We start from the raw sequence: 22,950 nt of genomic DNA, 5'->3' as shown, positions 1-22,950 counted from the left end.
ACAAGAAATCTGTAATTAAACTGGTAAAAATGACCTTGCGATCACTGGCTGTATGATTTACAGGAATCCCAGCGGCGTCGAAAATAGCCTATTCTTCGCTATTGTCTTTTATTACCACAGTGTCATAATCGATGCTCACCGGGGTAACCAGCTTTCTAATGTGCGAATGTGCCTTTAATAATGGCTATTAAGGCTAATCGCATGTGCGCGATGATGGACGACACATCCGGCTTCGCTCAAACGATTCCGATCCCTTGAATGGATTAGCCTGTTCGATCTTTTCGATCGAGGACACCCAGAAAGCGTGGCGCGAGTCGTTGTGTCAACGATGGCCTTGATTTTTTAGGACGTTAATTCGCCAGTGATTATACAGGTCGGACCACTTCGGGATGGCCCACATCAGGCTAAAGCCACGCGAGCAACTCTCCAGTAAAATATATGCATGAAAAAGCACAGCATTTACGTACGGTACGCCAATCTACGATCATGACATTTCCATAAAAATACGTATGCCAGGCTTACTACCGACAGAGATGGCGACAGGAAGTTTAGCCAAAGAGAAAACTCGCCTGTACTATAATCAACCGGTGGAATCTTCGAGATTGATGCCGGTGGCTTCGCCTTCGTTTCTCGATACGCGTGATCTTGTAATCGACCAGCCTGCAGAGTTGATTCTAGAACGCCTCAACAGGTATATACATATTGTCGATCGTAAGTACCATCCATCATAGGACACGATTACATTTATTGGAAAATTCGAATAAATTTTACTTCGTTCGGTGTTTTATGTACGAAGCTATAATATATTATAGATTTAAAAGAACAGCGAGGTGAACAACCGTTGCTACGACGCTAATAAGATGAACGATGTCTTAAATATGTTTCTATCTTTAGTACTCAGAAGTATAGTTCAGTGTCATAGTTAGCCAAGGGTACTAATTGAAATGCGAGATTCTATCCAGGAAACAATAATTCGTTGCGACAAAGTTATTTCGGTAAAAGAAATAAGCAAGCCGAAAGTTGTTAACCGACGTTCAGCAGCGGACAAAGTACTTAGTTTCTTACTACCTTTTACGAAATTCGATAATTTATTCGGTTGGTTTTTATTCGCGACTCGCGGCTCGATATTCTTTGCATAAATCGCTGATTAACGGGCGGAAACGTTGCAGCGTCTCTTGAAATCGCTTAGCGAGCTCGACGCGGATAAATTGATCGGACGAGCACGAGGAGAGTCGAACGACGAATGGAAAAAAGAAAAGTCAGAGGCCCGTAAGAGGAGTTTTATCCAGGCAATTGGCTCGTTGGTTTTACTATACTTTCAGTGGGTTGTAAATTCTTTCGTAGATATTTTCTCGGATCCGTGGATTATCTGACGACGTGAATCTCAATGTACGTACGTCGCCAGCCATAAATATTAGGGCATCCGTTACGTTCAATATTTCTTAGTGAGAAGTATTTGATTCGTACTAAGTATCAGTAGGTGTCCTATTACTTACTGTCAACGGTGTATATCGAGAAAAGCAAACTAAGAAGAAAAAAGCATCTGAGAATATTTCTTAAGTGACGCTCTTCGATCCTCGTTTAATTTGCCTTGTGTCGCATCATGAATTATTTTTAATACGCTAAACTATAATTTTACTTTCGTGTCACTCTTCCATCCCTTTCACCTTCCCGGAAGCGGTCTAACAAAATTCCCTACGCATTTGTAATTCTTTTTGGCCGTCAAGTTTTCTCCGAAGAACTGTCCTAACCACGGTTACTTCGTAGAACAGACGAAGGAAATAAATATTGGAGTGGAAAGTTCGAAGAGTCGAGCAACGATGAAGATTCTATCGGGCGTTTCTCTGTCCACGATACGTGGCCATCCTCGAAGCACGTCCGCAGAATGGCGGGACGAAAGGGGAGGCATTATATTCTAGAATCAGAGGCCGTTTCGGAGTCAATGCACGGTCGCGTGGCACGTGTGTGCATATGGTATTAAGCCGAGTACAGGACGATCGAAGAACGCGTTGGCCGAACGTCCGCTCCTCTGATGGAGAGTGGGGAGAACAATCTCGCTAATTGTCGGCAGGATTTTCAAGTTCGAGCGTCGCATCTCATTAGGACCACCAGCCAGAGGACACCGAGTCAATCAAACCGAGCAAGAGAGCTCTGGCCTCGTCCGCGTAACAAAGAACCGGATTCGCGCGCTCAAGAAAGGGAAGAGTACTCTCTCTCTCTCTCTCTCTCTCCTCCCCCGCAACCAGCCTCTGCATTTGCATGCGAAAAAGCATCGCTGCGAAAGACTGATTCGCTGGTACCACGATCTCGAGAATTCTCCTTATTTCGGCTGCTGATCAACTGACTATTGTTAGTTTGACGATTGAGAATTTTTGTTGCTCCAAGTTTGGCCAAAGATACTTTGGTGAACTGGAGCTTGACGAATTTTCGTTGGAGACGAACGATATACAAGTATGGAGTTATCACGATTTTATCTTTAAAGAACAGAACAACTAACTCGATAAATTGCTTTTATGAATCCGTCGTTGCGAGACATTTAGAAATTAAAGAATAAAAAAAATGAGGTACATTGAAACTGAATCACGTGTGATCCCTAAGGAAGGAACGGACAGGACGTGTCAATGGACCGGAGGTTGCGTACGTTTAGGCTTTCTCGTTTGGAAAAAGAAAGCAGAAAGAGAGAAAGAGGAAGCGAGTCACGCTCACGTCATCACAAATGCTGCCGGCATTCACGACCCCCATCACCTCACCCTTCGTCCACCCTGCTTCGTCTAACCACGACGTTGTTGCTTCCACTCACCTTCCTCCTTTTCTCTGTCCACCGAACTCCACGGACTCTCCGCCACGGAGTACACGTGCTAAACGCGGACCAACCACGAAGCAAGAACACAAAACGTTGCCTCGGCTACGTTCAAGTTTCACGGACAATACACACCGACCACTGTGAGAGAGAACTCGGAAGCACACTGAAAAACCGAGATGCTGCACGGTCTCGGATGTCTAACCCTTGTTGTCTTATTCTACTTAAGCCAAGCGACGCGCCGCGTGGAAGTGGAAAATCAATTGGTCGTTTATGATCGATTCCTCCAGTGAATAGCGTCGTATAAATCTTGTTATGTCATCGTACAAATAATTTGATACCTTTAGTTTGTATATTAAGCGTAAATAAACGATTACTGTTTGATAATTAATTTACACAGGTAATTATGGCACTTGAACGGCTATTAAGAAATTATTGAAATCGCTAAGAATTATTATCCGATTTAGAATTGTCGACTATAAAGAAAATTCGTACGTTCGATTGTAGCAAACATTTCATCCTTATACGTAACGATATTAAATTTCTTCTCTATGTCCATTAGGTTTCTCCATCGTTGCTTTTACCAATTATTAATCATCGCGTTATTCACTTTTATATTATACTTATCTATTAATTGTATTTGTTATTTTGTATTTTTTTATTTTTTATTTTAATTGCAATTGTAGTTGTAAATTTTTCGTAAGTGCCCTAATTACATACGAACGAGAGTATAAATATTCCTTCATTTCAAGACAGACACACCGACGATCTCCTACGTCCTACGTAACATCAACCACCTCCTCCTCTACGAAGAGAGAGCAGAGGCAAAGCGTTTCTCGTGGCGAAGATACCAAGGCTAGCAACAAAAATCAAGAAGCCACGCATGAGTCAGGCAATGGGATCGCGTTCTGAAATGAACGATACGAAAGAAGAGGAGAAGGCGCCAGTCAAGATCTGGCAACGACGGTCTGACCGCGGTGCAAGAGCGCGCGACGAAACGAAGCGGATCCCCGCGGATGATTCCTCGTAGGTTCGTTCTCCGGGGCCTTAGCTCCGGTCGATCTCCCTCATTAACATTCGACTCTTTGTCTCTGTCGTTGTCGCGGTCGTCCTACTCCGTAAGGTCGTCCCGGTCGGTACTCGAGATCCTCGCGAGAGAGTTCTTCTTCTCCTTGTGTGCCTCGTCTCTGGTTCGGCTCCTCTTCTTCTTATTTCCCCAACCGGTCGACTTTTAGTAGCCCTCTGCTCGCCTCTCCTCTCCGCCTCTCTTCTCTACAACTCTTTTCCCGTCTCTCGCCCTTCTTCTTCTGCTTCTCCACGCTTCGAACCGACTTTTTTTCCACGCGCCAGCCGGATGAAAGTAAGAAACTCGGTGGATGGCGCGAAGAGCAGAGAGAACCACCACCGAAGAGTATTCCTTGGGTGATTTCGATGTAACCTCCGATGTCCTTCGGTTCTATACGCTATAACGACGATGTTCGAAGGTAGACGCGGGTCAAATGGACGTTAACGTGGCGTGTCGCTACCAATTCGTTCGATTTTCTTCTCCACTTCGTCACAAGTATACGACGACGGACCGTCATAGCGTAAATCGCGCGCGGTCTTTCATGGTTTTCATCCGCGATCGAGCAACGTCGATTATCCTCTTGGTCGTTTTATCTTCCTCGGTAAGCTTGATTTTCATATATATAGTTGGTGTTTCAACGGCGAGCCGATGGGGTCCAGGGATTTGAAAGGTAGCGTGGAACCGGGGCAAAAAGAGAGATGCGGCGGGAGGCCGCGCGCGGAGTGCGAGTTTTTTAATTTTATGAGGGACGTTTATCTTATGATTATGTTGATAACTTCTCGGTAAGAGCTCGTAACGTAAATTGAACCTCTGACAAGAATTTCGTGAGTGACTCAGAGAACGGGCGGACCATGGGGAACGTCAAGGTGAAAGCCGGTCGCCAAAAAAACCTACTAACTGTAAATGCCCGAAAATCGATGGCATTAAAGTAAATGGCTGACCTATACCGGGTAGCTGCCATTTCTAAATCGTATCGGCTTTGTCACTTACTAACCACGAACGATTTATATTCCCATATATCCTCGTCCTCCATCGTCGATGAAGTTCTGCGACTCGAATTCGAAATCATAGTTGCCATCGCACGCGAAAAGGAATAAGAAACACGCATCATAGAATCGCCTTTCTCTCATCCTACACCGGTCGTCCGCGAGATTCTCCGGTTCGCCAGCCGCGGTGCCGCGTGTATAACTTGATAAACAAGTTTACTTGGAGAAGCCGGTATCTTATATATACTCGCTTACACTGGGTGTCCCGAGCAAACTGAATACTAATTGCTGAACCGTTCCATCCGAAACAAAACGTCTAAGCTGTGTTCGATTTAGCGTTTACATCCTCCAGTATCCTTCAACTTGAACCGTAACTCTGTATCAATGGAATTTTATGCCTTTCAGATCAGATCTTGTATATGTGTTACCGAGTGAACTAGATCTACTTGCAGACTGGTTCGGTGCTGTGAAACTATTTATGATAAATAAATTTTCAATTTGCTGCCGTTGATATTAATGCGCAAAATAAAATACGTATCAGGTTATTGGACTGATTGGAACGTTCTACCGATACAATTTGCTTATATATTTCATTAGAAAATTGTGTAGAATATATTTTTACGATAATTAAAATTTATATTTTTATTGACAAAATACAAGATATAGAAACGTGGTGTAATATTATTGAAGAACGCTATTGAATATTTGATTACGAAATTGTTGCGCAATAAAGCAGGAAACAGGAAACGGGTGAGACAAAAGATTTTCCTTGATCTTTTCTTGATCTTCATAAAACTTTCTAACGGGAAGAATGTTTGATACTGAGAGTCGGATTACACAGGCACTGCAGGAATATTTTAATAAGAAAAATGAAAAGTTCAACAACTGCGAAATAAATGAATTACCACATTAATGGAAGACCATAGTAACAATGTACATTGTGTCGAAGACCGACAATAGAATTTTCTATTAGATGACGAAATAAATGAATTGAAATGAATGAATGAAAAATGAATAATGAAATGAGATGGAAGACGATCCTAAGTAACAATGAATATTGTGTTGAAGACCAACTAGTAGAGATTTCAGTTAGTATGGCAGATAGATGGAAGATAATTATAAGTAACAACTTACATCACGTTGAAGATTAATCAGTATGTTGAAACCATCGGTTCTTTTCTTTTCAAACGACAAGAACAAAATCGGTTCTTTTCAAAGAACAAAAACGACAAAAAGTTCTCTAATCGATCTAATATGCGATTTCCTTTGATTTTAGTCTTCGAAGAATTTTAAAATCGTGGACGATCACCCGGTAGATCGTTCGAATCCCGCTGATTCGCGTTTATTAGCATCCCCGGGAGATTTAATTTTCCCGAACATCTCGAATCAGACATTTCTTCCATCGTTTTAAAAACGTTCTAGACAGTCTTGACGTCGTGCACAGTTCGTTTGTAATAAATTTGCAACTGGATCTTTCCGTCTTCTTCTTCCCTTTCTTCCCTCCGCTGTCTGGTATTACAGATTCAAAGTCCAGTAGTCGACGAAGCACGATAAGAAGGTGCGAGACTCGAGCAAAGAAATAATGCCGAGTACGCAGACAGGACGCACGCCAGTTGAGATAGCAGGGACGGGAAGCCAGAACGTGTAGACCTGCCCGAGTCGTTCTACATCGGGGATTAGACTCCCTTTTAAACTCCTTGCGCGTGAGCCTCAACGATCTCCCTAATACCCCAGTCACGGAACTTCGTTCAACTCCCTTACGTCCTCGTTTGTTTCGCGCTCAACTCCCTTACGTCCTCGTTCGTTTCGCGTCCAACTCTAAATCTATGGTTTCAAGACCACAAACTTCTCAAAGGGTTTTAACGAGAAGAGTTTTCGTAACGTAGAAAGCGCCAAGAGACGTAACGTTCGTGGAATTATCATAATTCCCACCGCGTGGTCGTCCTACGCTTGATATCATCGAGGCGCGAGAGACGCGATTATCCGGTGTTTCCATTCGTCACTTCTCAGCTCCGGATCAGCGGTCCCGTAACATTAAATAACACGTGGCGGACACTGGAAATTAAGAGGCAAGATAGCCCCTCGGTTTCCCTCGGAAATGCTATCTAGATAGCGGCAGCAGCCGGAATCGAACCCGGGTAGAGCCAAGTAATTTTGCTAATGTCTCGGTCACGACTCGACTTCTGAATCCTTAAAACGGGTTTCCAATCTGATCCTCGGAATCCTGCTACGCTACGTCCCAGATTCCCGTCGCTAAGCCGAACGAAACGACCGTCTATTACATTAACAACGTCTTATTCGGTGTCGCGATGAAAAATCAGATATCATCTCTAGTCCATTGCGGTTAAGGGAATTTCGTTTTACTTCAACGAGACAAGCACAAGGCTTACGTCTCCGTCTGTGAGAGAGATTCTGTTCTCTTGCCTGCCCCTCGTAGTCGTCGTCGTCGTATCGTGAACTTTGAACTCGACTGTCGACTCGCGAGTCCTCTAACCGTACGGTGAAAGTTCGTGGCCGGTATCGTTGGATCTGTGAACACCGGTAATACCTCGCCCATAAATCCTGACCCAGCTGATGACTTACTGCTTTTATCTGGCGACCATCCACCTACACTCGGCAGCCGACTTTTAAACAATATCTCACTTCTCGTGCACCTTGTTCCGCGTAAATGTTCGCTTGTACGTACACGCACCGCCGGAATTTAGGGGTATGTAAAGCAGTGCCTCTGCTGACTGGCCTCTTAAAAATGTCTTACTCCCTGTTCCGGTGTGCAACCAGCTCGCGATCAATTCTGTTCTACGTGCTGGCAGCACGTATACCTCTTCTGTATTTCTTCTTGTTTCCTCCTTTTTTCCTTCTATTTATTCGTTGATTTAATATTTATTGGAGGGTCGATTTACAATCTGTACATGGGAAAATTGTCTTTCTTTATATTTCTTCTCTTTTTTCTTTTTTTTTTTTTTTTATTATGGACCAACGATCTACGATCTTGGAAACGCAGGGGAAAGGATCAATATATGCAAAAGTTGTCTCTCGCGATAATTACAGAACGTAACACCGCATGAATCGTGAACTTTCTTAGCCTCGGTTCTGCTATTTAAAGTATTCGTACCTTTGGTTAATCTTACGGGGATCTAACGAGAAATCGATGATTGTACTCGTTCGTGGAAAAGGTCACTTGAAAGTGATCAATGATCCTGCGTGCGCAACTACATGCATTTTCTATTATTTGTTTAATTATATCTTCCAATCTGACATTAATTTCCCTCCTTTCTCTGTTATATGTCATTTTTACGTGTAATTGGTTAAATGTTTCTGAAATGTTGAACAAATGTTTAAGTCGATTATTTTACAGGATTAGAAATTGCACGGTTAAACGGTGGTATAGAGAGATCGAATAAGTGGCAAGGCCCGCGTGTTCATTTATCTTTAATCGCACGGTTCATCTCGTCCTGACACGACGCGCAGATGTATGCAGCGTTATCGTACGACTCCTTTCTTGCGCTGGCCGACTTCTTGCCTCTCCTAAAGCTCTTCTCGCGTTTTCTCGTGTTATTGCTCCCAACGTGCCACCTACGTCGCTCGAATACATCCAACCGACAGTCGTTTTATACACGTTTTATTACGTGCGCAGAAATTAATGCCAACTGTTGGTCGACTCGTAAGACGCTAATATATATTTAATAAATAAAGCTTAAGGTGGAAATTAATATTTTAAAGTACATTTTTGATACTGTGCTACTTGAGATAATGGTTACATGAAAGTGTTACGCATTGACGAAAAGTTGAAATAATCCAAAAATATAGCAGAGATTGATACATAGAGAAATTCAGATTTCCAAACAATGAAATCCAGCTTAAAGATAATTATCAAGTTTCTCTAATCGGCAAAAAATTGGCCTTTCTTTAGTGATTTTTTTAATGATTAAGGCAGACACGCCCGAATACCTGTTGAGGATAATAGGGTAAAAGTTGGCGGCGATATCGGGGTCGTTCGAACGCCCACGGGTTGTCCGCGGGTCGTCGATCTAGCACATCTTTAGCACGTAGTGGCGAGAAACGCGGCGTTATCGTCTTATTTATACGATATAAGCCGACGTTGCGGCTTTCACGTAACGCGTGCACCGCCTTCCTTTTCTTCTTTTTCCATGCCTTAATCTCGTCTATTACGGTACACGCTGGATTTAAACAAGTTCCTTTATTATCGGCCGTGTTTACCAGACTTCCCCTCAACTTCGCGCTCCGTTACACGCCAGATTTCAATATCAACCCGTGTAACTCGACCTGCCGAAAAAAAACACCCTATCTTACATTTTCTTGTTCACCGTTGAATCTTCATGTTCTCCAGATCTGCAACCTGGACTAAAAGACTTTATCTAATTCGTTCGGTGATAGCGTTCTTTAGTATACAAGGTGTTTCAAAGAGTTTTTTGGATCTCAATTGTACGAAGAGTAAGATAAAGGAGAAAATTTCCAAAATATCTGCATCTCTGGCCAAAAAATATATCGACCGATTTACCAATTTTATTATTAATTCGAAATTAATGCAGGTATAAATAACAGTTGATAGAATTGTCCTTCTTTCTAACTTTTATTTTCTATACGAGAGATTCTAAGCTTTGGAACGATAATATATAACTGGCGTATTTTTATTTACGAAAACGCTTTACAACTTCTATTCCTGTGGATTTTAACGATTCCAGTTTCTTTAAAATTTGATCAGCGTGCGACAAATCAACTTCATATATCTATATAAAATGTATAAAATTACAGCAAGCGAATTCTTTTACCGCTTATTCAGTACAACCTTCCTACGGATAACTCAAAAATTAAATACAAAGTCTTTATGCCGATAAAGAAATCATTCTCCAGCAATTGTTTAACCAATCTTTCCGATACAGCGTATAACACAATACAATGTCTATCATTACTTCCGATAAGATCCGACTAGCTGAAAGATTTTCAACAACATCCGGCAATAATATAGAATGCGATTTTTTCGCGAAGCTACACTTAATGGATCGACGGTATGTATCTCAAGGTGGTGATTTCGACGGGGGTCTAGAGCCTGACGGTAATTTTCCGCGCATTATACCTCTCGTTACACCCACGCGAGCAGATCAACGGTTCAGCTGGCGCGTCTTTAGTTCACAACGTGACTGCGCATTATCGCTTCTATATTACGTCCGTGGGTTATTTTCTGTTCAACTTGTACCCTGTTCCCTTTTATTCCATCGCGGGTTCCACGCTGCGCGTCAAATTGTATGTAAATGATCGCGGCCTTCGATCCAGTTCGACTTTTGCTCGTTAGTTTCGCCAGCTGTGAACAGTAACCTGTCGCTCCGAGCACTTGACGGAAATTAAATGGATTTTGTATTAGCCGCAACCCTCCTACACTCCTACACTCCTACGCTAGAAAACCGCCAGAAGGTTTCTCACCGAAGAACAAATTTACGAAATGTTGAATATCTTATTACTTTTTGAAGTATCGTCCCTTTAGCTTCGTGATCAATTAAGTTTTATAATCAGATAATCTTATACGTTACCATAACGTTTTTACGTTTTGTAAAAATACAGTAAATTTTGCATCGTAAATAAAACATTATTCTGTGAAAACTAGCAGTGGACTTCGTTTAATACTGGGTTAGGTATTAACGAAAATTGCTCGATTGCTTAATTGTTTCAATACTGGACCTTTTTTTAAGGTATGGAAGAAGACTTTTCCTTATAATTGCCTGTAATAAATGTACAATTTTTCTCTACGATTGGATATAAATAATTCGATTTGTCTACATATTGTGAAAACACGTGCTTGCCTAAAGAAAGTTAATATAATGTAAGCGAGCCAATTCTTCTTATTTCTTCTTCTTGTTTCACGATGTTGTAATCCATTTATACCTATACCTATAATTATCTCCTATCGTTGTAATTGCTCTAAATGACAGAAACTAATTTTCCTTCTATAACACGCAAAGCATACGAAAGAAGGAAAAGGGAATGGGTAACGCGACGCGAGGCATTCTATCGAAAGAGTAAGAGGTAGAATTTTTTAGAAGATGGAATTTTAATTTTTACGAACAATAATCTCGAACGCGACAAGCAAGATATATGTACGTCCGTTTCCTGATGGAGCAATCATTTATTCTGCTTATTAATTGATTATTCAGTTCCGATCACGTACAGGAGATGATATATGACTCGGTACATTACTCGGTTAAGAACAGGAATCTACTAGTCGCGCGTGCATAAATTACCAACGTTGATAACGAAACCCACGCATTTTCTTCAGATCTTGTTTTTCTTCATCTGTTCGGTGTCATGTAGTCGACGCCGATAGCTGGAACGGCTAAATAAGCCCGGCGAAAAGAGTTTCTTCACACTTTCAGTCAGATAAAAAAAGAAAGAAATTCCCCACTCCGCAGACGATAAATCCGATAACGAAATGAATTATATTCATGAATAATTCCGTGGAGTTCCCATTCCATGAACCCGAGAAGAAGATCGTTAGTAATCGTTATCATCGTTCAATATATATCGATGCCGAGTATCGCGAGAAATTCTGTTCGCTATAACCAATTATTTATCTTGACGGTTTCTATATAGCATACTGAACTTCAAAATAAAAGAATTTGAATTTATGTATTACGTTCCTATGAATCTTGTGACCACGGAATTAAACGATAGTAAAGACAAATTAATTTCTGTTTAAATGAAAAAGTAAATATACAAGAGATCTGCAATCCCATCGGATTAACTCATCTTCCCTCTAATTTATCTATACACATTGTTGGTTATAGATATATGCATATCTACCCGCTGTATTTATTGGAAAATTCTAACAAATTCTACTGTATCTCGTTTATTTCAAAAGCAAAAGAGGGGAAAAATATTAAAAATGATCTTTCGCAAAACCTCCACTTTCCAATCGCATAAATTAACCGTTTCTCTCTGAAAATCGATTTTAAGAACACGCTCTTTATCCACCCGACCAAGCGACACTCGACCAAATGACCAACATGGCGTGACCCAAAGTCTCCAGAACTTTCCCCAGACATGGATCCCCTCCGCTGCTGAAATTTGTATCCAGGCAGGGCGGAGAGGGAAAAAGAGAGATATGCTTGAAAATCCACGTGGCCAGGGTATCCAGAAACGGCCAAGAAAGAATGCGGTTACGCGGCATGCAGGTTGCACCGTTGCATCGAGCGATGAAGAATTAGATGAAGATAGAGGAACGTGATGCATGGTCACGATTAGTCCAATAGGCAAGGGTCCATTACAGATAAATGTTTAAGAGGGTAGGAAACGATGATGATACGTGAGCAACAGAAAATAAGTATATTATATACATACGGTCGATCTGCGAAGCTCTGGTCGAGACTGATCCGCGATCAAAATTAGGCGCACGAAAACATTTTACGACGAGGAACGTGCCACATTTTCATATGTCGAGGTACTACACAATGCCTCATGAAAGTATTTCAACACTTATCGTAGAAAATTTTTATGTATACACATATACATTTCGAAATTTCATTAGTAATATAGTGAAACACGACTATCGTGGTCATACTGCTTAACTACTACATAGAAGTTTTCTGTAATAAATGTTTAAATATTTTTGTCAACCACGATAGGTCTTTCTTACACTTTCCTGTCCCGTTAATGTTCCCTAAAACGTATAATTGGAAATCTCAATTGAATTAGACGAGCGCGAACGTAGAGGAGATAAGTTTCTTATATTAAAGTGACAAAAACTCGTTAGTAGGGCAGAAAAATTTTAATCAAACGCTTGAGACAACCGCGATCGAAGTACAATGCTAACCTTTGAACCGATGTGCGCAGGAATATGGCGCGATTTTTAAATCTCGATTAAGTAACATTATTGTTATCTAACTCTAACATATTAGATATGTTACCTTTACGACTAGTAGAAAGAATGATTTTAAGAGAGAAAAGATCTATTCGGATAAATGAAATTACGTTGCTAGGTTTGTTTAATTATCAAAACAATGCATCAAACGTAAATTGCTGCACATATATGGCTCGTGTCGCGACAAGTTGCGAGTGTCCAGTTACATCACCCTCTGTCTCGAACGCTAATGTTTGCTTTTCGTCGAACCCGTCGTTGAAATATTCGAAAAGGCTAATCAAATATGATGAACGAACTACGAGTTTTCGTTTGAAACGCGATCACGTTTATATATAATTGATTCGTATATTACCTCAGAAGAAAATCCACCGATTACAGATATGTGTACATGTACGCTTAGTGCATTCAAAAAAGGCGCTGCTGTTGGTCGAGAAAAAATGGCGGCGAAAGATTACAAGCATAACATAAAAAAATATTTGGACACTTACTTGCGAACCACCCGTTACATCCAGGAACGTTGATGTTCATAGCGTACCGAATGTACGTGAAAACGTATAATTTTGTGAACACACCGCTTCTTCTTAAAGAAACTCGGTCTATACACCATACGCGTTAACTCAAAGCGACACTTTTACCGATTTCTCCGAACGCGCGCGTCTCGCGAATTCGACCGTACGAATATTCAAACGTACGCGTTCACCGCAGCGTGTTTTCAGTCCCAGTCAGCTGGTGAAACGAACTGGCGGAATCGGTCAGGGTTCGTCGAGAACAGAGTGGTCACAGTGTAGCTCGTGCCCCGGCAACATCAGCTTCGCCACTATTCCGTGGTTGCACATGTTCCTCGCTATTAAGCAGTCTTCACACTGACCACCACATCTCCGTGCACGTCAACGATCGAAAGTAGCAAAATAATGCACGTTCGATTCGCCGCGGCGACCTGTCACATATGTATAGTTGACAACGAATCAGAACCATGATATCGATTAATGATATCGATTAATTTTAATCGACTACTAGTGACGTTTAACCTTCCAATTTCCGTAGGTATCAACGAGTGCCACTTTTTATTTATCCTATAATATAAGTAGTAGTAATGGAAAAGATAGATATTAGTTATTAGTGATATTTTTCTGATATTCATTCATTCAGAAACCTGACGTACTATGCTAGGACCCTCAGACAATTCGACTAATTATAAGGTTATTAGTGAAATTTTATAAGTTTCAAGTTACAAATTGCCGGTATCAATAAATACCCTTGAACAAGAATAACAAATTAGATAATTAAGAAAACTGAAATTTTTTCACATACAAATTTTTACAAATTATTTCATTGTCATAACAATTCATTATGAAGTTATAAGGGAAAACTCTATAACCTGTAACTCATTTACTGATATTATTGAATGGTAAATTATTATTCAAAAGTGGGCCTTGATTAGCGCCTCAATGTGAATACTAACAAAATATTGATATCGTGTAAATAAATGTATAATTTCTAAAGAAAAGTAAAGGAAAAATATTATAGATTTATTTTAAGATAAATTTTGAAATTTGTTACTTTGTATTGATAAAGATAGAAATTAACGAAGTGCCCCATATTATATTACGATCTAATTGAAGGGTTAAAGTCGATTTTGATATACAGCGAAAGTGATCATTAAGCATGTGTTTGCACGGAGGCTTGAAACTAACCATTGTTTTTGTCGAATCTATCACGATTCAATGTTTTCATCTTCCTCGAATTACCGAGCCACCTTTCACGACATAGCACAGTTGATTATCTACGTAGGTTTTGCGGACTTAAATAAGACGACATTCTGGACGATCAAAATATAAGATGAATTCGTGACACGCGGTAATCGTGACAGTTCGGTATGCGCGGACGCGAATTCTTGGCGCGCGACAAACAACGTAATGACCGTCAATGTTAACAGCGACGTGCTTCTACTACCAAGAAAATGAAACTAATCGACGCCACAGCCACGGCGGCGAATAGGACGCGTCTGTCCTCTTCTATTTACACACGAAACTCACGACACACGCGTTCCTTGGTACGTTGCGCGTAAAACTGGCATTCCAGGTCAAGCGTGCCTGTCGAATTTTGATTCGTCAATTTGGCGCGGGGGGGAGACAATGTCACTCTATCCGATGGAACATACAAATTTCTAAACTGCACTCTATATTCATAACATGAATTTTATTAAATTTCATTCTTTTATTAAAATTCAAGTAAATTTCTTTTATTAATAAATTTATATGCTTTTATCTATTACATATGTATATATATTTCAATAAAGATTGCAACTTTATGAATGTCAATCGAATTACACTATACCAAGAGTATAGTATACACACGTAGCGATAAAATGCCAAAATTACTTTCGAGAAGGAAGGATGAAAAAAAAGAATACTCGGCGAATACCTCCATGCAGAAACACGTTTTATCGATACAACGAATCGAATAAAGAAACGTTCTAAAGTTACCTCTGACCGGGCAGCAGGTCCTCGCCGATTAATCGAACTCGAGGGTTTCTCGCCGCCTCCCGACTCGATTCGCTAACTGATTTTAAAATTGTTTTCGTCGATTCGAAAATGAGAGTCGTCGCTGAAGCCGAACCGCTGGATCGAACATACAAAAAATGTTGTACGCCAAGAGATATAGAAAAGATCCGAAATTTTCAGTGGAGAACGAACACCGTTTGATGTATGGACCGAATTCACGCGTAAGCTAGACCACGCGATTGTTATTCGATGTGTGGCCGGCCTAAGAAGAGTACTTAGTTCGCGTAGTTGAGTGCGGGCGTAATAAGACTGCCTGCTGACGGCGGTAGCGCGGTTCGTGCCCGCAAGCGGCAGCAGGCAGGGAAGCCCCTCTACCATGGCACTCTCCTGCAACTCCTCCAAGCAAGCCAGCCAGCCATCCGTGCCGACTTGCCTACCTACCAGGCCTCAGAGTAGGCCCCGGCACACCGCAGTTCCATCCTGAATCGAAATGGTCGCTTTGCTTTCCGTGCTTTGCGCGAATCACGCAAGGCCCTTCGGGCACGCTTCGCTTCGGGGGACCGAAAGGGGTCCCCACGTGCTGGATTTTGCCTCCGGCTGCACCGTCGATAAAGAAGTTTAAAATGTCATATATGTCCCCTGCAACGATCTGGCTAACAGTCAAGGTCCATGGGATAAGCAAGGGATTGTGGTATCGCGACAGGTTATTGAAAATCAGGTTACGGTAATCCGAATCCTCGTTTTACGAGACGATGTCACGTGACAATCTAGATATACGAACCGTTCAGAAGCCACATCGATCAACTGCATTAATTGAAAAGCAACGAAACGTGACAGTGTTGCAAAAACTATTTTCTTAAATTTACCTTCGAATCTATATTGTATATACCATCTTTGTCTCAATAAATAAATTTACGAAAGCAAATCATATGTCGTTTAAGAATTGAAGTTTAATCTTGCAGCTATGTAATATGTAAAATTGAGAAATCGATAAGAAATGATTCCTGTCAGTTTCGTTTCTAAGAGATTCATATGATACTGATAAAGGAGTAAGATTATAACTAGCTTAAAACAGCTTAATTCGATCTCACTTTCTTATCGAGAAAATGGCGGTCCGAGCTTCTTTAGATTCTTCAGGAGTATCGGTTTCGTGATTAAAGCCTTCTCGATCGACTCTACCAGCACCTGTTCCTGACTGTACGGCGGAAATGGCATTCCCTCAAGATTATACACATATACAATACCTTCCACATCCGCCGCCACGAGTTGGTTACCATTTGCCGTAAAATCAACCATAATAAATCTGTTGGTATTGGGTGACGTTGTCACCGATGCAGGTTTGTATATCTTTCGTCTGATATCCCATATACAGATCTCGTTATTGACGATGCTTACTATGATCGTGGAATGGACGGGAGACCAGGCTGCGTATCGAACGCATGCCATAGTTGTGGACATGGTAATCAGTGGATCTGTCAATCCTTCTGCCCAGATTCGAATGCACCAGTCGGCGCCACAGGTTAGGAAGATTTTTGAACAAAATGGAGAGAACATCATCGAGTAAATTGGTCCATCGTGCGCTAGAAAACTGTCTATATGTTGATATAAATAATTCGTGGAGCATTTGTAGATACAACCTTCGTCCGTACCCACGAAATAAATAGTACTCAAAGTAGGATGCTTCCGTAGTGCCAATGCCCCAGGGCTTCGACTGATTGATATATCATAAAAGTTACACTGAACAGTCCTAGTGACACCCGGCAACGTTCCCTCTATCCTGTAAACCTTCATAATCATCGACGAAGTGAAATCTTCAACGTATCGATAGCAAAACACGCAACCGTCCTGATTGCACGTATAAATTTGTTCTTGGTATTCGTATTGCTCGTCACCTGGCCACCACTGGACTTGCCAGTGCGGAGAAGTCGAAAATGTAGCTTTCTCGCTTCGTCGTACGACATTGAGATCTGGATTGCTTACGTCGATCACCTTGATTTCGCCGTTGTAGTAACCGATAGCAAGTAAATTCGGTCGTTCCCGACTCCAATCGAGGTCTGACACCGGACTATCAAAACTGTAATAACGAGCCGGTACACCAGGATTCTTCGCAGACCAAAGTAACACCAAGCCATTTTTAATTTCTGAATTAACTCGTGCCCCATATCCTACGGCTAGAATGCTTCTGTTAACGTAATTCCAGCGGAATGAAGATACTGGTCTTCCCGAAGTTTCTTCAGAATCGTGAATCCAGAGGAGGTCTGGACTGTACGTGAACTCCAAATCAAGGCTACATGGATCCTGTTTAATCAGGCCGGTGAAACGCTTTTGAGCGTGAATGAAAATGTTGTTCGATATTATACGCTCCATTACTCGTACGGCATTCCGGAAATTGATATGTTGGAATATATATATTTGCTCTTGTTCGGAGGTCTTCTTCTCATAAATTTTTGATTTTGGTAGTTTAGCTTTCAAAGCCTACGAAAAGAAAATTAAACTTAATTGTTTGGTATGTCTGTAAAGAAAATAAGCCTTTTATGATACTAAAAACCATTCAAACCTTTGATTGCAACATTTCTTGCAAAGATTCCTTTCTATGCACGACGAGCAAACCATTTCTTTCAATCATCAATTCAGGGGCACCATAAGCGTCGTACATCACCCAATTATTCACGAACATGCCTTGATTTTTACGTCTCCTTCTGCTGAGGTGTGTTCCTCGAGATTTCGTAAGCACTTGCATGGTTTGAGTTTCGGTATCTATTAATTTCCTATTCGAACCAGGTCCTATCGTTTTATATTCGTAATTCTCGTTCTGTTCTTTAACCGCTATACCATCTGGCGTAAGTAAGTCAGCAGTTCGAGGCTGTATATCGAAAATGAAGAACGTCTCCGTTTCCCTCAAAGTGAGCGTCACAGTATCGGGTCGAGTTAAGAGAATATTTGGATCTTCGCTGAATAGGCCAAAAAATGTCGAGGATGTAATTTCTATTCATTAATGTGAAATTATAATAAAATGTCAATTATAATAAAACATTAATATTAATTCTTTGTGGATCTGATATGTGTATAATTTATTTATACAAATAAAAGTCATATATGTACATGTTCATGTATATTTTTATTAACATCTTTAAATAATAGATACGTCCCCAAAGAGTCAATACGTATCATAATCCTAATAACAGCCTTAAAATGCTTAAAATACCTTATTTTGTAAATTATAAATTAGCTATTTAATGTTTCTAAAACACCTTTTTGAACTATGTATATAAAATTTTATATCTAATTATAATACTCGTACTCAAAATTACCTAGGTAGATAAAATTGAGGGGGAACTTTATCTTCATCATCATCATCATCATCAAAATCATCTGTTTGAGTGGATAATAAACTTTCAAACAGAATATCATCCGTTGTCATCGAACCGGAAGGAACTGAGGAGGTTCTGATGATCGTAGAGGAACTTTCTTTTACTGCAATGCTTAAACCGGAAAGGATGGACAGTGTACCGACACTGCCGGTCTGGGATAATCCGATTGTTTCGAATGCAGTTATCTGTTTCTCGTCAAGCGAACTGTAGGTTGGATGGCTTAGTAATTTTGGAGTGACATCAACGTCATCCTCTATCACGCGGAGTGCCTGACGTTGTTGTAAAATAACTGAGGTTAGGTTTTTGCCCGCGATCTTACGCGTCTTTCCTGCTGCGTTGAGCTTAAACTTCGACGAAATTGGGCTTTCGAATCTGCTGCTTTGATCCCTCGAGGTAATTTGTGGAGATCCTACTTCGTTTACTTTCATTCTAACAAATAATAGTTTTCATGTTGTTATACCTTCTATCACACGTCTGTATATACATTTACTAAAACTCGGTAAAAGGTTTCATTTCGTTGATACCTGTAACTGTACTCGATTATCCACAAGCAAATAGAATAATTACGAAGTATTGAAAATTAAACCATGTATACTTTGGCATTATATCATGCTGAGAACCAGTCTCATTAATTACGCCTTTTATTTTTCATGTTGAATGCTTTTACTTTGTTATTAGACCATTTCGTCATGTTACAATGAAGAACGTATTGAACCGTGCAGTCGTTTTCAATTCCATGGTGATAATAGAAATCAATTTTAGACACAGTTTTGTCGATATTTTGAACTGTTTATAAAAATTGTTACCTTTTAATTGTATAATACAATGTTAATAAATATACATGAATTTTGAGTAATTTATTATTTTTCTACGTGTGATTTATGGAAACTATTAATGTATTATTAAATGACTGATTAAATTCATTAATTTACTTATATCTCTTTTCATTTGATACATTGGAATTAGGATCATCGATCAAGTAATTAATATAAAGTGAAAAAATGTTTATTATAAATACACATTGTTTTTTATTATTATATATTTATGTAGTAATATTTTTCATTTAAATTGCATCTATCGCGCGCTCTCTTAGTGTATCTCAGAAGCTGATCGAATCGTATCACATGTACAGTCGATAAAAAGAAATTTTGGGATTGTGTTACGGCGTTAATCAAGTGGTGGATTTAAATAACCATATTAAGATTACGGCAGAATAATTGTAACGGTAGTCGAAGTTACAGTTGGAAATAATAAAACGCAAGCCGTTCGTACAAGCAATTGTCAGTGATAACATTACCATAAATAAATACAAACGCATTGCTGACAAATCTCTTACGTGTAGTTTCGAACATCCGCTTCGTGAAAAATCATGAAAATCATTTGATAGGACTTGCGCAATTGCGGTTACGGTGAACGTGATATATCAGATCATTTTGGAAGCAGAGTTAAGTTTGCAGAAGAATATATCGCTGACGGAGGCTCCGCAGTAAAAAGGCTAAAGTAAGTGACATGAATTGTGTCAGCAATGGCAGATACAACTCCATTAGTATTTTGATCAGGCTTTCGATCTCTGGTTGCCAAACACCACCTAGTGAACGTTAATCGCTGTTCAATATTCAAATAATATTTTCAACAAGTATCATTTCATATGTGACAGCTTATTGCTTTCTGTAGGGAATATACTAAACACAATTAATTTTTCTTGTATCTTGACTTTTGCGTTTCTATCGTGGACATATGACATATGACTTCCGATTATACGGATACATAATACGTCAGACAGTACCAGTGAATTCAGAAAAATACGATGTTAAAATAACTATAAATGGAAATTTCATATTTATACGAACTGCATAACCTTTAACATTTTACGTTTTAAAAGAATGTCGTTGATTTCTTAAAATAGTTTTTTGACATTTACGTTTATACAAAATGTCAGTGATTTCGTAAAATTGTTTTTCTTTCCATGCGATAGTGTCGTCAGTGTCAGGTGATAAGAAATATACATACATTGTTCAAATCTTGTTTTCCTTCATATTGTTGTATATCAATACAAATTAATGTTATACAATTTTTAATTTTTACTTGTTAAGTTATATGTGGAAGCATTTTTACATTTTAAATAAACAACCTTGTGAATTTTGATATCTTGTAAGCTCTTGTTAAGATCAATTATATTTCCATTAAGAGTTCTTCGATATGAGTGCCACAAGAGAACAAGCAGGGCCATCCAAACCATGGGATTCTACTACAGACGAAAAAGAAAAGGATAATCGAACTTTTGAATGCAATATATGTCTTGATACTGCAAAAAATGCTGTTATCAGCATGTGTGGTCATTTATTTTGGTAAGGATATTGTCAATATATTACACGTTTATAGTATCTTTTATGTTTCAATATCTTTGTAATAACAGATATCATATCATACATTTATATATGTACTTATTTGTATGTTTAGTTGGCCTTGTCTGCATCAATGGTTAGAGACACGTCCAACAAGACAAATGTGTCCTGTCTGTAAAGCTGCGATCAGCAAAGATAAAGTCATTCCATTATATGGACGCGGAGATACAAAACAAGAAGATCCAAGGTATATTATATTTTTGTTTCTTATAATTATATATAATCAATTTGACATCAATTCGACATATTTAATGTTATATTTTATTGTTTTAGGAATAATGTTCCACCACGCCCTGCTGGGCAAAGAACAGAACCTGAAAATAATATTGGATTTTCTAGTTTTGGGTTTGGAGAAGGTTCTTACATGTCATTTGGTATCGGAACATTTCCATTTGCATTTTTCACATCTACATTTAATTTTGGAGAAACACGACCAACCGCAGGTAAAATGTTCTTCACAAACTAACTTTATGTGTATGATTACTGTCTAATAAGATTGAATTAAAATATGTATTTTTACATAGCTGCTAGAGGAACACCGCAGTATGAAGAAGAACAATTCCTTTCGAAAGTATTTCTATGGGTGGCTTTGATATTTGTTTGTTGGCTCTTGATGGCGTAACATTTTGTTAAACCATATTACTTGCTCCGTATCTTGTAATCCTACACCACTTGCTGAATTGATTCATTACATTTTTATTAATACATCGATCTTTCCTCGTTTGTGTAATCGTTTGTTACTCACTACAGTAACTATACCTGCTTGAATAAACAAACGGATTTTGTCAGAGCTATAATAACACTTTTATTTGTACGTATACACATATATACACATGTATTTTATTTGTACATAAATAAGTATATTCAAGCAGATAGTTTTCTTGTTTTTAGGATTTCTGAAACCTACTCTTATGATATTTATGTATATATCACTTTTAGATACGTAAGATATATCTACTCTATGCAAAACATTTACAATTGGTTTAAGACAAAAACCTAGTGATTACATTTATTATATCAACGTGGACCTATACGGTTTTTACTAATTATTAATATAAATAGTGTATATATAATCTATAGTTTTTTAAACAGATTATTAACAAACGCAAATTAAACAGAATAAAAATAAATATATCGCTATATAATATATAATACTGTAATATATCATTATTATCAATGAAAGTATGTATACTAGTAGTTTATAAATCTAGCTTATTTATTTTTCTGCTTTTATTTGTATTGTGGTTATGGAAATAGAAGGGAAGACAATTACAAAACCGGAAAATTATGATCATATAGTCAATGAAGCCAAGTTTTTTTGTATTCTTATTCAATGAGTGACAAATTATTATACTGAATGGATATCAACATTCCATATACAGTAATATTAACACTGGAAAGTTGATGGACTTGAAAGTGTAGCGTTTTTAATTTAATTTAATATCGTTGTCATTCGTTAAATATAATTCGTAATTTTTTAAAAATCTAATATTGTAAACTGTCTTACATGTTTGTTTAATATATTATTGCTAAAATAAATTAGAGGTGAAAGAATGTAACTAACGTTCTTTTAATGAAATCCTTTAAACTTCTGTAGCTATAGGTTTTATTAGAGATAATAGTAAGTATACATATTTAGTAACACAATTTAATTGCAGTGCACTGTAATATTTCGAACATAGGTAGATACATGACACAAATTAAAATCGTAAATTATTCTATATAAGTTATTGAATGTATGTTAGATAATTTTGTTATAATATTATATCTTTGTCTTTCACTTTGTGCAAATTTTTTTATCTCCAGCTTTTTGTTTGTCTTCTGTGTCTTACATAAATAACTCAATGTTGCAGTAAAAAAGAAACAATATTGTGCAGAATATGACTAAAATAAATATGCACAGGATACCCTACTACAGAAGTTTCAGTTGTATCAGAAGCTGTCACAA

General features: G+C 38.9%; 3 protein-coding genes across 5 annotated transcripts in view; 1 reads left to right on the top strand and 2 right to left on the bottom strand.

The window, feature by feature from the left end:
- The window catches only part of LOC138180402 (uncharacterized), an 84,746-nt gene extending 69,054 nt beyond the window's left edge, over positions 1 to 15,692 (bottom strand). The window contains exons 1-2 of one of the 2 annotated variants that reach the window (XM_069114253.1): positions 15,209 to 15,692; positions 13,211 to 13,659 (exon numbers count right to left, since the gene is read on the bottom strand). The gene's annotated coding sequence lies outside the window, so the exon portion shown is untranslated. Of the gene's footprint in view, positions 1 to 13,210; positions 13,660 to 14,416; positions 14,800 to 15,208 lie in introns of those variants that run through there. The other variant, XM_069114254.1, reaches the window with a different exon arrangement.
- Positions 15,693 to 15,821: 129 nt separating this feature from the next.
- On the bottom strand, positions 15,822 to 19,296 carry LOC138180401 (dynein axonemal intermediate chain 4). The gene is made up of 4 exons (XM_069114252.1): positions 19,122 to 19,296; positions 18,538 to 19,026; positions 17,784 to 18,177; positions 15,822 to 17,701 (listed from the first exon to the last, which is right to left on the bottom strand). The coding sequence occupies exons 2-4, from the start codon at positions 19,023 to 19,025 to the stop codon at positions 16,322 to 16,324; spliced, it is 2,262 nt and encodes a 753-aa protein (XP_068970353.1). The 5' UTR covers position 19,026; positions 19,122 to 19,296; the 3' UTR covers positions 15,822 to 16,321.
- Positions 19,297 to 19,762: 466 nt separating this feature from the next.
- LOC138179772 (E3 ubiquitin-protein ligase RNF185) lies at positions 19,763 to 22,561 on the top strand. 2 transcript variants are annotated; one of them, XM_069112907.1, is made up of 5 exons: positions 19,763 to 20,097; positions 20,786 to 20,945; positions 21,058 to 21,189; positions 21,276 to 21,445; positions 21,527 to 22,561. In XM_069112907.1, the coding sequence occupies exons 2-5, from the start codon at positions 20,797 to 20,799 to the stop codon at positions 21,622 to 21,624; spliced, it is 549 nt and encodes a 182-aa protein (XP_068969008.1). In that variant the 5' UTR covers positions 19,763 to 20,097; positions 20,786 to 20,796; the 3' UTR covers positions 21,625 to 22,561. The 2 variants fall into 2 exon arrangements, with proteins under 2 accessions (XP_068969008.1, XP_068969010.1); XM_069112909.1 differs by lacking the exon at positions 19,763 to 20,097 and adding an exon at positions 20,140 to 20,587.
- The last annotated feature ends 389 nt before the right edge of the window (positions 22,562 to 22,950 follow it).

The sequence above is a fragment of the Bombus flavifrons genome, chromosome 5, assembly GCF_040668555.2.
Source record: "Bombus flavifrons isolate JBK064 chromosome 5, iyBomFlav1_principal, whole genome shotgun sequence".
Lineage (NCBI taxonomy): Eukaryota > Metazoa > Arthropoda > Insecta > Hymenoptera > Apidae > Bombus > Bombus flavifrons.
The sequence above is the reverse complement of the archived record's forward strand: the minus strand, read 5'-3'. Positions and strand labels throughout refer to the sequence as shown.